The sequence below is a fragment of the Numida meleagris genome, chromosome 5, assembly GCF_002078875.1.
Source record: "Numida meleagris isolate 19003 breed g44 Domestic line chromosome 5, NumMel1.0, whole genome shotgun sequence".
In the NCBI taxonomy this organism is placed as follows: Eukaryota; Metazoa; Chordata; class Aves; order Galliformes; family Numididae; genus Numida; species Numida meleagris.
Window position 1 is genome coordinate 31,055,374 of NC_034413.1, and position 17,195 is coordinate 31,072,568.

A 17,195-nucleotide genomic window follows, 5' to 3' on the forward strand; every position below is an offset into this window, starting at 1 on the left:
GTATAGAAGATACTGATTGGAGCAGAAAAGAAGGAAACAAAGTCTTTTAAGCTCCTATGGCAGCAAGTTTATTTCTAAAGGAAATGCTTCCCATTTAGCCTTCAGCCTCAATGTATTTACATGAAAATTCTGTAAAGGCGAAAGCTCCTACAGCTAGAAAAGCTACTCAGGACATAAAAACCTTACCAAAAAAAAAAAACCTTAGTTTAAAATTTGGAATGCTTTTGTCTTCTGACTTACTGTAATGTATTGCATTAGGAGACTCAATCTGGACTGTATGCTCTCAAAAGTCAGTTGCAAAGACAGAAGCTACAAGATCCCAATATAGAGTTGGATGCTATAATATTTATATATATATACACACACACAGTCTCACCCATATCCATTCTATTTTAAAAGTGAAAAAGACACCAGGATCAAAATACAATGAACCTCCAGTCCCACTAAATTATCTTTTAAAATTTGTGTTCAACTGAAGAAAACTGATACACTCCCCTCAATGTACTTCACATACATTAAAACTAAGTACATAAACGTGGTCTTGAGGAATCATAGTCTAAAATATTAAGATTATCACTTATAATAATCAACAACAAAACACTGTGGAATCATATCTGTCTTACTACATTCTTTTTAGGACCAACAACTTCAGTCACATTCATGGTGAGTATGAGGCATTTGGTTTTAAAGTCGAAGCCTAATTTTCTGTCTCATCAAATAATTTTTTGCTGTTGCTTTTTACTTGTGTGATTGGAATAATTAATCTTTCACATGTAAATTATCAACATTATTTTGTTCCAAGAAATCCTCTATCCTGCAGTTCAGCAAAGCAAAACATCTTTTTTTAAAAAATGATAATGCTGTGCCTTTGCTGAATACAAACAAGTTTGAAATATGCTCTTATTTTAACTATTCTAAGAAACACCCAAAGCTCAGATTTTCAGATATGGTCTCTGTAGCATTAAAGAATGAAGAAATGCAGTGCAAAACAAGGAAAGGAAAAGGAACTATCTGAAACAGTCTTAATTTCTCTTCAGTCTAATCATATCATTTATTTTCCACTACTCAATACGTCTGTTTTTGATACCAACCACCTGCAGAGCAAAAGGCTAAAAACTAAGTCAAAATATAGGAAGGTAAGCATAGAACAGCAACAGTAGTTCCGGCAGGTGCTACTAGGGAAGGTACTGTGCTGTAATTAAAATTCATCTCCTACTCGTAAGTGAAAGAGATCATGGAATCATAGAATTGCTCAGGTTGGAAAGGACCTTCAAGATCATCGAGTCCAACTGCAACTTACCGCAACCGCACTGCTCTAACAACCCACCACTAAATCATGTCCCTAAGCACCACATCCAAACGGTTTTTAAACACATTCAGGGATGGTGACTCAACCACCTCCTCAGGGAGCCTGTTCCAGTGCTTAACAACCCTTTCTGTAAAGAAGTTTTTCCTGATATCCAACCTAAACCTCCCCTGGCGCATCTTGAGGCCATTTCCCCTTGTCCTGTCACCTGCCACCAGTGAGAAGAGACCAGCCCTGCTCTCACTGCAATCACCTTTCAGGTATTTGAAGAGAACAATGAGGTCTCCCCTCAGCCTCCTCTTCTCCAGACTAAACAGCCCCATTTCCTTCAGTTACTCCTCAAAGGGCATATTCCCCAAGCCCTGATGGTATGTACAAGGGAGTACTTCCTGTACTCCCTCCAAGTTAGACATCATCCTCCTTCTGACCTATCATACATACCCCCCTAGGGGAATATTAAAAGCCACGGAGCTACTCTGGTTGAAGATACTAGTTCTAAGTTGTCCATTAATTGGGCATGACTACATTAAACCCAAACATTTAACAAAGGCTTCTATAAAAACACAAAAATTTATAAAATTTTAAATGCCGTAACATAGACATTTCTTGAGTCAACGAAAAGATGGAGCCTATTTCACTTGTGGAAGAGACAGTATCACACAATGGAAGAGTTAACAGAGCTCATGATGAAAGTCTGTATCACAAGGGTGTCTGAACTGAATGTAATTTTGATTAAATGTGAAAGGAAGTGGAATAGCACCATATTACAGTCTTCTTATCTTTCAAGGCTTCTCCTGGATGACCATGGGAGACAGAAAAGATTTATTCACCATCATAAAATATAAGAGTTGGCTTGTGAGACTGTATACAAAGTTGGGAGGGATTTTCTTCCACCAGAGAACTGACAAACAGCCAGTGCCAGACAGGATAAAAGGCGTGCTCACATTCTGTGTGGCCATAAACTTTCATATGGCTGATTGGTACAGCCTGGTTGAAAGTACTACAAGCTTTTCAGCTCTCCTTTCTAAGCTGGAACTTTAAAAGTGTACAACACCATTAACCCTTTTTTCAAAGATACTCCTCGCAGCTGCAAGGATGTATACAGAGCTGACTGTCCACTGCTCATCTTCTGCAATACACCAAAGCTGTGGATTTCGATCCCAGCCTTACAGTAGTCTTAGGATTACAGGATGCAAAACATGAGATTTGACTCTGGACCAAGTACGCCCAGTACCCTTCTCTGTTGCTTAAACTTCCACAACATGGAAGGACTAGATATAGACCCAGTGGTCCCTTCAAGGTACCTATTCCAACAACCAATAATAAAATGAATGATAATTCAAGTCCATTTAAAATAAAACTAACCTTGTTTTCCGAAGCACATTACCGATATATTCTTATCAAAAATACATACTTACATATATGCCTAGACATGTACACTTGCAGAATTTTGTCTACATACATACATATACACAGCCAATATCTAAATGTGGTAGGGTTTTTTTGCACAGTTTTGAAAATCTGGATGTATATGCTCTGTGGACTACTGTAATTACCGTCAGTATTTCCCCAACACAGAAGAAAGGTTTATTTACAAAATGTAGTACCATAAAATCTGAAATTGCAATTTAGGTAATTCCTCAAGTCTACCTTTTCTACTAGTTCCCCAGGCGATTTACCTGTCTGCGAAGGTCTCTCGTCTTCTTGCACATACTATCTATTGCAACATTCAAAGCATCACTTCTTTCTTTCCTGTCAGTCTGTAATAAATATGACAGAAAACAAAACTACAGTTATTCAGCAACTTTTTGTGTTATCAAATCATTAGAACATTTGGTAAATCATATATTATATGCTTAAGGATTTTTTTTCCCTAATTTCAATGCAAGTATCCCTTGTTTCTGAAATACCCCACAGAATGCCAATTTGTGACGCTGAGCAAAATCCAATGAGTCAAAACAAGTTTTATTAGCTGTATGTAAGAAAGAAACTAAACAACTTTAATCTTCTGAATTGCTGTCATACAGTAATTTATAGTTCAGGATTACTAATGAAATAACATTAATGCAATTATTATTATTGATGCCAATCCATTATCACCGTACTGTGAAAAATCACTTTTTCCACTCTACAAGCAATTCATAAATTCAGATGTTCACAGACTGTTTGATATTGCTTTAATCTGTAATCATTATTTTACTCCCACAGAGCAGAATGGGTGAGTTTCAAAATGTCCACAACTTTGCAATGCAAAGCAAATAAACACTGCCAAGGAAAATGGGCATTTTTTTCATCTATCAGCACATTCATTCTCAGCATCAGTAGAAGACCAAGCTACTGAAATATTGCAGAGGTCTTCAGGGAATCAGCTGTATACCTTCCAAACAGTCTTAACTTTTTATTTCTATCTACAAGCAAAGTGCTTTTATGATTGTTAGCTATCTGAAAAGCACAGTTAGCATTTTCATTCTACTGCTCAGTATTTCTCCTATACAATATTACCATAGTAGTTGTCTTAAGCAGTCTTTTTCCATGTTAGCATATAACCTACACGTATCACTGTGGCTCTAAAGCAGTCATTTACTGCTCACTAATTTGGACTGCTCCCAAGCAAAGAAAAGAAACCAAAGTGAAAATGTCTTTACACGCAGACTTAATTAAGTGCACGTAACACGTCCAGGGAAAGGAGCATATTCTCCTGAATAATGAGGAAATAGTTACGTTTACTAACCACAGTATTTGGACTTGCGCACTTAGACTAGTGTACTACGGTATGCTTGTCTGTATTATAAACATGACCAATCATAACAAAATAAATACTAATGTAAACAGAAGTAGTCGTACCTCAGTATGTAACCAGATGTATTCCTTTCTTACTCACTATATATAACATTTCAATCAGTTAACTGCTTGATAAATAATATATCAGCGAACAGAGCAATATACTTAGCATTACAACAGAGACTAGAAATAACCAGGGGATTTTACATTAAATTTGTAACATCATAAAAGCCTTGAAATGATTAGTACATTTTCTATGAGCAAAGGGAACAACAACTTTTAAAAATTATTTTAAGATTCCTTATTAATGCTAACTTTGGTGTTTTCCTATCATTTTCAGTTTCTGAAATTGCTTATGATCTTCACAGGGAGATGAGTGCACCCTCAGCAAGTTTGCAGGTGACACCAAGCTGAGCGGTGCAGACAATACATTGGAAGGAAGGGAAGCCATCCAGAGAGACCTGGACAGGCTGGACAAGTGGGCCCACGAGAACCTAATGAGGTTCAACAAGGCCAAATGCAAGGTGCTGCACTTGGGCTGGGTCAATCCCAGGTATTTATACAACCTGGGGGAAGAACTCCTCAAGAACAAGTCCTGATGGACGAGAAGCTGGACATGAGCCAGCAGTATGCGCTCGCAGCTCGGAAGGCCAACTATGTTCTGGGCTGCATTAAAAGAGGAGTGGCCAGCAGGGAGAGGGAGGTGGCAGTCCTCCTCTACTCGGCTCTTGAGGGGCCCCATCTGGAGTACTGTGTCCAGGCCTGGGGCCCCCAGCACAAGAAAGATGCGGAGCTCTTGGAACGAGTTCAGAGAAGGGCCACTAAGATGATCAGAGGGCTGGAACACCTCTCCTATGAAGAAAGGTTGAGGGAACTGGGCTTGTTTAGCTTGGAGAAGAGAAGGCTCTGGGGGGACCTCATTGCGGCCTTCCAATACTTGAAGGGAGCATATAAACAGGAGGGGGAACAACTGTTCACAAGGGTGGATAGCGACAGGACAAGGGGAATGGTTTTAAACGGAGACACAGGAGGTTTAGGTTAGATATTAGGAGGAAATTTTTCACTCAGAGGGTGGTGATGCACTGGAACAGGTTGCCCAAGGGCGTTGTGGATGCCCCATCCCTGGAGGCATTCAAGACCAGGCTGGATGTGTCTCTGGGCAGCCTGGTCTAGTGGTTGGTAACCCTGCACTCAGCAGGGGGGTTGAGAATAGATGATCTTTGAGGTCCTTTTCAACCCAGGCCATTCTATGATACTAATCACAAGTACATTTTGGAGAGAGAGATCATTATAGTAACATGACTGTTTCTCAAACCAACACTTGCCTAGGAATCAAAGTAAATAAGATTCTTGTAACATGATTTGCAAGCTGTCGCCAGCTTTGATAACAAAATCGAACCTTCCTAAAATGCTAGGAAAACAGGCCCAATAAAAGCACTGTGGATAGAAGTCAGTTTAATGCCCATCTATGCATTTTTCACATAATAAAAGCCACAGTTCTTCACTGGCACACTCTTTAAAAGTTTTGTATTTATCGTCTTTTTGTCAATGACAACATAATCCATGTAAAAATACTGTAATATTAAACAAGCTCCCCTAGTAACCTGCAACTTCAAAGGAGGCAACTGGTGATACAATTGGCTCTAAGCAAATCTAACTCACTGAGGCAGCTAATAGGAAGTTACTTAACAAGCAACAAAACCTAAATATACTGTAAAATGTAGTCTCCAGACATGAAGTATGGAGAGATCAAGAATGTGGTTAACTTCATAGCTTCATACTTTCTTCCTTAAAGAAATATGAAGCTTCAAAACACACTACTGTTCAGGTAAATCATTCTTCTAAGGATTTAAATATTTCAGAATTGTGTACAACCTGTTAAGGGGACATCTGACTACAAAGCCTATCATGAGAGTACTCTTAAGGGTCAATGGCCTTGCGTAGCATTGTCCAACTTCTGTAAAATATCACCTGTTGGTCCCACATGCCTTTGAAGACTGAATTACTCCTTTCAGTTAAGCTCAGCAGACCTTCACATACCTACAGGACAGTAGGCATTCAAGTTCCATACTTGCTGACCACGTTTTGTCTTTTTTTTTTAAATCATCATATTTACTATTTTTGAAGTACGTGTCACAAAGGCATACTGAAAGAGAACATTTCCACACTATGTATGACTCTCCAGTAATACAGCTAAAATGTCTGTACTGGAAATATTCTGCTTTTGCTTACCACTGTCCTTCTCATGACTGCTGTATTTAAAAATAAGCAAGTCCTTCCTGAAGTAGTTCAGTCCTGTAAGGGTGACTGAACAGAGAAAAGGACTACAGAAATGATGCACACAATTCTAGATTCTAGGTTATGAAAATCATGCAACTAAACTAACCTCTTTATCTCAGTTTTCCTGTATGCAGCTACAGTTTTATTCTGTAAAATATACATAACGATGGCTATATGGCTCCCTTGTGTAAATATTACAAGCAATATGCAGCTCCTATTTCAATGCATTTTTAACACAATACACGTTTTACAAGCACAGAATCACATTATTAACACTTGCATAAATGAAAACAAACATTTTAATTAACGTTGCATAGCCTGAAGATAAACACTGAGTAGTGCCAACAATACAGGACTTTTTCCATACACTGACAAACAACTTTAATTGGCTTAAAAACTATACATGAGAAAAACATTCCTGTCACATTTTCATATAAAATAGCACACATCTAAATGCAGGTGGTCAGCTGAAAAAAGTCTCCAGCGCTTTCAATAGAGTTCATTTTGTAACAGCAGGAGATCATGACCACCATGGATATTACAGATCCTCCAAGGTACACAGGTGGAAATGCATACTCTTTCCTTAGCTACAGAACCCTGATGAACTCAAGAACATGTCTTCAATAGAGCCTATGGTGGGTACATGCCAACACTTAAAACAGTATTAGCAAGTAAAGAAGTACTTCTTCAGATTTCACACTTCATTGTTTTCAAGAGAGATTCTAAATAAAGGAATATCATTATTCTGATAAAGTTTCTAATTTCATTTTTCTTATACTTACATAGTGCTACAAATGTACACCTAATAGTTGCACTGCGTCTCCAGCCTAAACTCTCATTACAAGATTATAAAGAAATTTGGGAAGAAGTACCTAAGTGACCATCTAAAGTCTTCAAGTACTGAGGCTGACAGGTTCGATCTACATTTATAATATGGATACGGTCAGTCATAGGTATTAAAATAGTAAATACCTTTAGTATTCACTATCTGACTCCAAGAACAACATCTCTTTCAGCCATAACCAAGAATTCCATTTCAACAGAGAACAGAAATACTCCTACTGTCAGGACAAAAATAAATGAGAGCTGTCTGTGTGAAATAGAGCCTGTTTATTTAGGTATGCACTGGTGGTAAAGTTTTCATAAGTTTTAACTCAAATCCTGCAAGGCTGCAATTCTTCAAGTCTCCTTATAGTCACCAAGGAGATAAAGGAATCACTTCAGCATTATCTCCAAATGGCCTGATCCCCACTCTAGCCGCCTCAGAGGTTGGTGAGAGACCTAGCTGGGCAGGCTGAAGTTTATAGCATCAATCCATATAGCACCCAAATGCTCTGGTGAAGACAGATTTTCATACTTAACAGACTATGGCCAGAAACTGAACTTACGCTGTTTCCTAGCATGTGTCTGTTCCTGAACAGTTATACAATGATGGAAACACTAAACAGGTATAAAAACTTACATATATTTTCATTGTTTATCAGCAAACAAATAAACAGCATTGGTACAGCAGCTGTACCATGACTCAGCAATAAACGTCTTTTCATTTACTTTGTAGTCCAAAAGACTTCGTTTCATTTTACAGAGATAAATCCATTACTGTCTTGCAGCATAGTAGGAAAAAAAAAATTATTATTCAAGTTTTCAACCTGCATTGAAACGTCAGTCCACAACCTTCAAGTGAAAAACAAGATCCCTTGTTTAAACACATAATGACAAGCTAAACAAGAACTATGAGCTTCTCCAGAGGTACAGATCTCAATGGACAATGCTGTGTCATATTCCAATACAGAAAGAAACCAGCTGGATTTGAAGAGTTTACAATTCTTGTTTTCAAGCATGTCTCAAACTTTTAAACAATCTTTCAAAAAGGCCTCTTTATTCCTGGCAGGGGATACAAGTAACTTTTTTGTTGTAACTAACCTCACTGAAACAACCCGACTATTTACATGTACAAACAGTTATACTGAAGTTTTTTCCATTTTTTTTTATTTAATCTTTAGATCTTTAAAAGTATTCAGCAGCAGCATCTAATTAACCACTGCCTGAGAAATCTCTTAAATGAACATTTTTCAGTTACTCAAGGAAACCCCTGACAAGACAGTGAAGAAAGAACTTGACATTTCTGACAGTCTATAGAACAAGGATTCTTTCAAAAAGCCAATAGCTTCCGAGACCTTCTCATAAAGCACTTCAAAGCACACTTTTACTGAATATCAAAAGGCACCAAAAGGAAATTATTTTACAAGAATATTTATTACCTCTTTGTTAATATAGGCAACATGCACACACACAAAACAACCATATTTTCAATTGAAAACACTATTTGATAACAGATTCCCTACACACTCCAATTAATAAAGTCTAGTGCACTTTTTCTACAGACACCCAACTCAAGGAAGCTAGCTTCTGTGAAAACAAGGAACTGCATTAACAAAATGATTAAGTGACAAGATCATGAAAAATCACATGCAATGGGGAAAATAAGGAATATTTTATGTGAAACTCTCACTACAGATATTCTCTTCAGCATCTTCAATACATGATTTTTTCTCTCTTGAGCTGTAATGGACAGCTCCCTATGGATCTCATGGTGTGAGATGCGAAGTACTTCATATGGAATGAATCACCTCAACCTCTATGGATATCAGATGGAGTACAGGGGGCTCTCCCCACTGTGTGAATTACCCTTTCTCAATCAATTCACAAGAAAATTCCTGAATTTACAGCCTACTCTTCATAATTCTGTTTTAACATTATGTTAGTAACCAGTTCTTAATACTGAAAACCAAATTTAATTCTAATTGAGCATGGATAATACAACTTAAGGAAAAAAATAGTTTATAACAATCTAAATTTAAAAAAATTTAAAGATCACAATTAATCCTATTTTCTCAGAAATAATTATGTTGTTGGAATATGCATCATATTACACCTCTTTATCAACTCCCTGGAACATTGCTGTGAGACACCTGAAGTTAGGGAAGAGCAGTCAAGGTGCTTCCAAGGTGCTTCCAAGGACAGAGTCTCTGGTTTCTGGTATGAGCATGAGGTCATAAACCATCTCAAAAGTGGAATGTGAGCAAGCCACAGAAGGGAGGAAAAACCTACGCAGTTTTGAATTTTTATTGTTTCTTTCTGATATATACAGTCAGATACCTCATTATGTCGTTTTTTCACTTTTTCACATTGAAATAGTAGAAAAATTTCAGTACGATTCCAAGGTGGTCTTAAAAACATCCCATATTTTCCTAATTCTCATCTTGGATACGGTCACAGAAAATGAATGCATCACAGCTGGTCTGTTGCAAAGCAATTAAGATGACTGCTTACTATTTCCAATGCAAAATCAAAAGCCACATGTACTTCATATTTCAGATGTAACAGTCTTCATGCTTCATAAAGAAGTCATACAGGCCAGTGGTACTTTCCTTTGGGTTGTACTTCAGCTTTAAACTATTTGGGGAAATCACAAGAAAATAAAAAATTTCTTCTATTTCTTTTGATCAGATATTGTGTCTTATTGACTGATTATGCAAATATAATCAGAAATAGGGTAGTATCCATACTATCAAACTGATAACAAGACACATACTGAAGGTTCATCTGCTTTTCATTAAGGAGCAATTTTCTAAGTCCCTGGTACACAAGTTTGTAATTGAATATCCATCTACCATTCACCAAAGCGTTCTGACAACTTCACAGAAGTGAAACTGGAAATTAGTTGGAGAAAACCTCATCCTACAGCAGCAATATAAGGCTTTCCTATGATGAACTATCATATAAATTGCTTGGAGATTATATGCTGTTATGAGAGGGAGAAAGGGGACGAAGGGAGAGGAAAATCTGGAACAGAATACAGTACAGTTGCTAAGACAGTCCTTCTCATTCAGATTGTTTAGAGGTTTTAGCCATACTCTTAAATCTTACAGTCTTACACAAGAACTACAAACAGAGGAAAATCTCCAGCCCTAAGCTACTACTGGAATTCTTCCATACCTGGAGATGCACTGAGTTAATACGAGTTCTGAAGTACTATTCCTTTCACAAAGCAAAGGCATATCTGGCACTTCTCAAGACAATTACAAAAAAAAAAAATCTTAGTGTGGTTGCAGATGTGGTATTTTCATGCAATTTGTACCGCATAGCTTCTAACTGACTTAAGATGATTAATAACATGTATATCAGCATTTAAGAAATATACAGAATTTGAATGATTACAAAAATATTCCTAAAAAAAAATCTCACTTCTTATTCCTCATAGCCACTCTGTATCAACCAACACCATCCATTACTTTCTCCTTATACTCCCACTGCATCCAAGTGGGACATGATAATATATGGAAGCCAGAACTATAAAACTGGGATTTTTTTTTCTTTATGAAGTTAACTACATGTTTACGCTGACATGTTTTTTTTTTAGATAATCTTCATGATCCTATTCATCATCGCTTAGAGAATAGACGTGAAAACACTTTTAATGGAACATCAGCATTTTTGTGATATTCTTATATCACTGTGGATGGATAACGAAGACTAATTTCCCTCAGACTGCATTGATATGAAATTTCAGCTATGCACATATTGATCAATAAAGAGAATCCCACTTGTTATTTCATTTTAAAAAACCCACTAGTTTCACACACTATAGAGTGTGAAATGTGTATGTATTTCTGTTGGATGATTTGAAGGAATCTGCTTGTGACAAAAGTGGAACCATGGGAGAATAAGGTCTACAGGCTGAAACTTTGAAAACATACTTATCAAAAGACTTCAGCTCAAGATCAGGCAAATACGATGTGTTTCAGCTAGCATGTATGTTATGCATTTGGTTTTGTTTAGGTTCATACTTTAAAATAGAAGTGGCAGTCAATGGTTCAATGTCCAGACAGACATCAGTGACAAGTGGTGTCCCTCAGGGGTCAGTACCGGGTCCTGTGCTCTTTAACACCTACATCACTAGCATCAGCAGCAGGACCCAGCACACCCTCAGCAAGTTTGTGTATGAAACCAAGTTGCATGGTGTTGTCAACACACCCAAGGGACAGGATGCCTTTCAGAGAGACCTAAACAGTCCCAAGCAGTGGGTGCAGGAGAAACTCATGATGTTCAACAAATCCAAGGGCAAGGTCTTGCACCTGGGTCACAGCAGCCCCCACTGTCAGTACAAGCTGGTGGTTGTAAGGATGGAGCACAGCCTTGTCAAAAGGATCGGGGGCAGTGGTGGATGGCAAGCTGGACATGAGCCAGCAGTGTGCCCTCACAGCCCAGAAAGCCAACAGTATCCTGGACTGCATCCAATGAAGCGTGGCCAGCAGGGTGAAGGAGGTGATCCTGCCCCTCTACTCTGTGCTGTGAGACCTCATCTGGAGTACTGCATCCAGACATGGAGTCCTCAGCACAGGAGAGACATGGACCTGTTCAAGTGGGTCCAGAAGAGGGCCACAAAAATACTCCAAGGTATGGAACACCTCTCCTAGAAGGACAGGCTGAGAGAGCTGGGGCTGATCAGCCTGGAAAAGAGAAAGTTCTGGGGAGATCTGATAGCAGTTTTTCAGTATCCAAAGGGAGGTTGTAAGAAAGAAGAGGACAGACTCTTTAGCAGAGTCTGCTGTGACAGGACATGGGGAGACAGTTTCAAACTAAAAGATCTAGGTTGGATATAATAAAGACATTTTTTACGGTAAGGGTAGTAAGGCAATGGAACACACTGCCCAGAGAGGTGGTGTAAGTCTCCTCCTAGCAGACATTAAAGGTCATGCTGTTCCAGGCTCTGAGCACCATGATCTAGCTGAAGGATTCCCTGTTTATTGAAGGGGAACTGCACCAAAGGACCTTTAAGGATTCCTTCCACCTCAAAAGATTCTACGATTCTATGAAATTCCAAACAAGGAAAGACTATAGAATCGTAGAGTTACCAAGACTGGAAAAGATCTCCCACTGTCCACCTACCACCAATACTTCCCCACTAAACCATGTCTGTCAGTACAACATCTAAATGTTTCTTGAACATCTCCCAGAATGGTGACTCAATCATCTTCCTGGGCAGCCCATTCCAGTGCCTGACTACTCTTGAGGAAAATAAATTTTTTCTGATATCCAACCCGAACCTCCCCTGGCCCTGCTTGAGGCCATTTCCTCTTACCTTTCACTAGTTACATGGGACAAGAGGCTGACCTCTACCTTGCCACAACCTTCTTTCAGGGAGTTCAGTAGGTATGGTTCCATGTAGTTATGTACCAAATGTATTAGTTGATCCCTCTGTAATCCAGAGAAACTCAAGTAATGTGATTTCTGAAGCCAGGAGGCTGGAAGAAACTTCAGAATGCTCAATGAATGAAAAAAAACAGCTTCTGGGTAAAAGAAGTAGGCAGGCAGTTTAAACATTTAGCTCTTAAAACTACAAATTCTTCAACTAAGCACTCATCAGATTCCTCTACATACAATGGATCCAGATTGTATGTATTCCCTTATACATGTTTTGCCTGCATGGAGGACTACAAGATAAGAGGTATAGCAATATAAGATGTTTTAGGGATTGTAAGAGGAAATAATAGTTGATGCAATCACTTCACCAGTATTCAGCACTATCAGTCACTCCTGAATAAAACATATCATTTTTCAGCACAATGAAATGACTCTGAGCTATTGTTCCCCGAAGCCTGAGACTAAATGCTTTCAATACACAGATGTTATTTAAAAAGTCACGACTTAAATAGAGAAAATCTATTCTACTGAAGATAGTCTCTGCTGTTGGCACTTACGGAGCAAAGAACATGAAAGAGACTGAAAAAAGAGCACCTGAATGATCCTTTTACACTGACAACTGCAAGGAAAGAGGCCACTGCACAGTCATTTATTTAGCAGATTGATTTTGACAGTGAGAAACTTCAGTGTTACTGTGGTAGCTGGATTATACTCTCAGTAAAAGAAGAGTGCCGAGATCCTGGATTTCTGGACTACCAAAGGAAAAAGAAAAAAGCAGTTAGATAAACGTTGCAGCTAAGAGAGCAAGGACAGCTCTCTTAGAGTGACAGCATGCAGGGAAGATCGCAGGAAATTAGTCTTCTAAGGCCAGGGATTTGCAAAACAGTACACGAGATCAATAAAGTCATTCATGCCATACTGCTCTGCAGTTCTGTCATGGAATTCTCCGCATTTTTCCCTCCTTATTTTTGCACCAAAAACAAACAAACAAAAAAATCCAACAGAATGTCCCATGGAAAAATTCCAACTCATCTTGCAATATTGCCAACACTGTAACAAAGTGATCGTATTTTAAGTTGCAAGTATCTTTCTGCAAGACTTGTAAATTTAACATTTCAGAGACTTCTTTCTTCCTAAAATAGAATCTCCAAGTTTTGGGGGGAAAAATTGTAACCAGAGCAGACTCAGTAGGAAAATAAGTAGGTATTACGATGAATAAAGCTAGGAGCAGAAAGAAAAAAACCATGAAAGGTTTAAGAGAGATAGGAATAAATTAAACTCTAGTGCTTATGCCAACACTGATTGTACAAAGATAGCTTTCAAGTGACAGACAGCAAAGACCAAATAAAGGGTAATGAAAAATCCTGATATTAGCAGAAAGCTCAAGCAGAATTGTTATGACAGGCAAAAGAAAAGACAAAGGTATGTGGTAATAGAAGGTCAGAATCATGCATTGACTAAGTTTGGAGGCCAAGAAGACAACATCTTGTACAGGCTGTCTTGGTCAGTGATTTTACTGGTGCTATTCATACTTTCTGGTTGCTGTATTTAATGCAGAAGTGAATAACAATTTCTCTGCAACAGAGAAATTAATGCCCAGAGATCTGATGTTAGTGTTTTGTAATGACACCAGTAACCTCAGTAAAAGCAGAATCAAGCAAGGTATGTGAATACCCAATGGCACACACTGGTTTCATGGACTACCACCACTGAACATACATTACGCATCACAAGCAAAAAAAATTAACAGATTCAGATTAGGTTCTACTGGAGGATATTTTTTCAAGTAAAGTAACTCGGGTCTCATCAACAGATCAAAAAACAACCACCACCATCACCCTGCTTCTTAAAGACATCTTGGTGCATTTTTGCCAGCATGGTAACAGATAAGTTTGCGTGCTACCACCATACAATAGAAAAAAGATGATGAGATAAGAAGCTTAATATAAAAAGGTCAGAGAACATAATAAAGTAACTTTTTTCACCAATGCAGTAGTTATTATAGAGCTCAGAAGAGCATTTTCTCCTTAAGATTTATATTCATTCCTTCACTTTCAATTAAATACATGGCTGAAAACTAGTGAGTCATCTTTTATTTCTGTAAATGTGTTACTGAATTATATGGAAAGTTTAAAAAAAATGCTAAAAATACAAAAAATCCTGAGATTAAAAAAATAAGTAGGATCACTGTAAATAATACTTATGAATTGTAGCATACTTGTAAATTCATAGGTAGGTACTCAGGTTGTTAGAATCAATCACCTGTAATGCAGGTGTTAAAAGATCAGTATTCTGTTTGTGCATTCTGCAAGTGGGTACATTGATGCACCTCTTCATGAGACCTGAAAGTTTTCACTGTATTTGCACAGCACTTGTTCTTGCGCCTCCCCCTCACCACTCATGATTCTGTACGTGGGTCAGAACGACTGCCACTACTTCAGTTAACTCAATGACAGGACTGAAGCATAATGAGGATCAGGCAAAGACAGGAAGAAGTCAAATGTACACACTGACAGCACCCTTCAAGGAAGGGATTATTGGTAAGGAAAGCCTTCCTCACTCTTTGCAAGTCCTTGTATATATGCTAACCACAGGTGCAGTCAATTACCATTTTCATTTATAAGCTAGCAGATCATAAGCTAGCACCGGAGGAGATTTAGGCTGGACATTAGGAAATACTGCTTTTCTGAAAGAGTGGTCAGGCGCTGGAATGGGCTGCCCAGGGACGTGGTGCAGTCACCGTCCCTGGAGGTGTTCAAGAAACATTTAGATATATAGCGTTGAGAGACATGGTCTAGTGGAGTTATTGGTGGTAGGTGGATGGTTGGACTGGATGATCTTATAGGTCTTTTCCAACCTAGCTAATTCTATGATTTTAGAGTTCCTCATGCAATTACCAATGGTAGCACCACACTCAAAAACCACATCATCTCCTGAGCCTTCAGAGAGACTGTAGCATTTAATAAAAGCGACAGTGGAGCTCTAGGTGGCAGCAAGGTTAAAACCTCAAGCCCACATCAAGTTTTCTTTTGTTTCTTTTTTTACTATTTTAAGATGCCTCATTTAAGAAGTTTTCTTGCAGGCCCAGATACAGGTAGTCTTCTCAGAAACAGCTGGATACAGATCGTCCAATAGTATGAATCAATAAAAGAAGAAACTTAGAAAGGAACTGTTTATGGACTCCTTGTGGTCAGTGAAATATAGAGAAAATATGCAAGCACGCATTTAAATACTGCACTGGTATGAACACTGCTGAGAGGACATAAAAGCTGTGAAGAATTAGAATCTTAACTCCAGCACTTGTCTTCAGATTTTGTTGCTGTTCACTATGTATCTATGCATTTGTTGATATGCATAGGTGTATTATTCAAAGGCGAGGATATTAAAGGCTGCAGCTGTTCATTTTTAACTAGAGTATGTGTTGCCATTTAGGCAAAATATCTCTACAATCACATGGCAGCATTATGTATTAAAAACATCTAAAAAAGTAATTATACAAAACCACATTAATGGGATCCAACAAAATATCAGAGCAACTGTACACAAGAAGGCTTTGTGTCAGATTGTGCTGATAGTATAAGAGAAATTGATGCTGCACTAAACCCTATAACAAAGAACAAATTCGATGTGACAGTGTCTGAGAAGAATGTTAATAAGAGAGAAATCAAAATCATAAAAAGAGAATGGGAAATCCAAGCATAAAAGTCAAAACAAATTTTCCAGGAAAGCTTAGTTATGTAATTACAAAAGAGAGATCAAATGATAAATTATGGAAGAATTGTTTCCTACACAGAAGGAGCAAATAAGGAAAGTATGGGCAACAGAAACACATTTGCAAAACTGAGGTTTGGTTTTGCTTGCTTAAGCCCACCAAGCTGAGGCTCATCTTAATTTTTTTTTTTAGATTACTGATACACTGCTTTTATGCTTAGCCATAACAACACTCAATATTCAGCACGCTCATGCTACACGCAGAAAGCCTTAAGTGGGGAGCTCCTGCACAGATTTAAGTACTAACAACACTCTGACAGGCTAACAACTGGAGGGTACTGAGAGAGGGTACAAAACAAACACAGAAGTGACAAAGCTGAAGGCTCTTCTCACAGAACATTTAACTCCCAGTGCTTCACTAAACTATGGTGAGTACAGCAACTTGGGTGGGAACAGCAAAGATGTTTCCAGACTACTTTTCTGCTAAACCAGGTTCAAAAAAAACCTGAATCCTAAAGCTACTACGGCATTTAAAGAAAACCAGAGAAAGCCATGCCACTATCTGATGTCAGACAATGGCAATAAATTACATGCTACAATCCCCACACACTTCTACACTCTGCCTAAAGACACTTCATCCGTGATACTAGAGCAAGGGCCAAATAAAGATTCACCTGCTTTGGGGGAATCCAGTTAAGTTCTTAGGCAGCTACTTGCGCTCAGTGCCTGATCAAGAGAGAACAGAAGACCAAGACAGAGGCGACAGCAGCTGTGTCTGATTCACAGAACTCTGAGGAGACCATTCAAAGCCATCCTCAGAAAAGCACAGAAGTAAGCCTGTGTTGCAGGACCACTTTGCATATTCCATACTAATCAAGTTCAAACACCAAACCTGCAAGATGTCCAACAG

The 17,195-nt window shown here is 38.4% G+C and overlaps 1 protein-coding gene across 1 annotated transcript in view; it reads right to left on the bottom strand.

The window, feature by feature from the left end:
• CTNNA3 (catenin alpha 3) overlaps nt 1–17,195 on the bottom strand; it is a 460,862-nt gene that overhangs the window by 191,422 nt on the left and 252,245 nt on the right. The window contains exon 8 of the mRNA XM_021399187.1: nt 2,986–3,066. Coding sequence (XP_021254862.1) covers nt 2,986–3,066 — 81 coding nt within the window. The remainder of the gene's footprint in view (nt 1–2,985; nt 3,067–17,195) is intronic.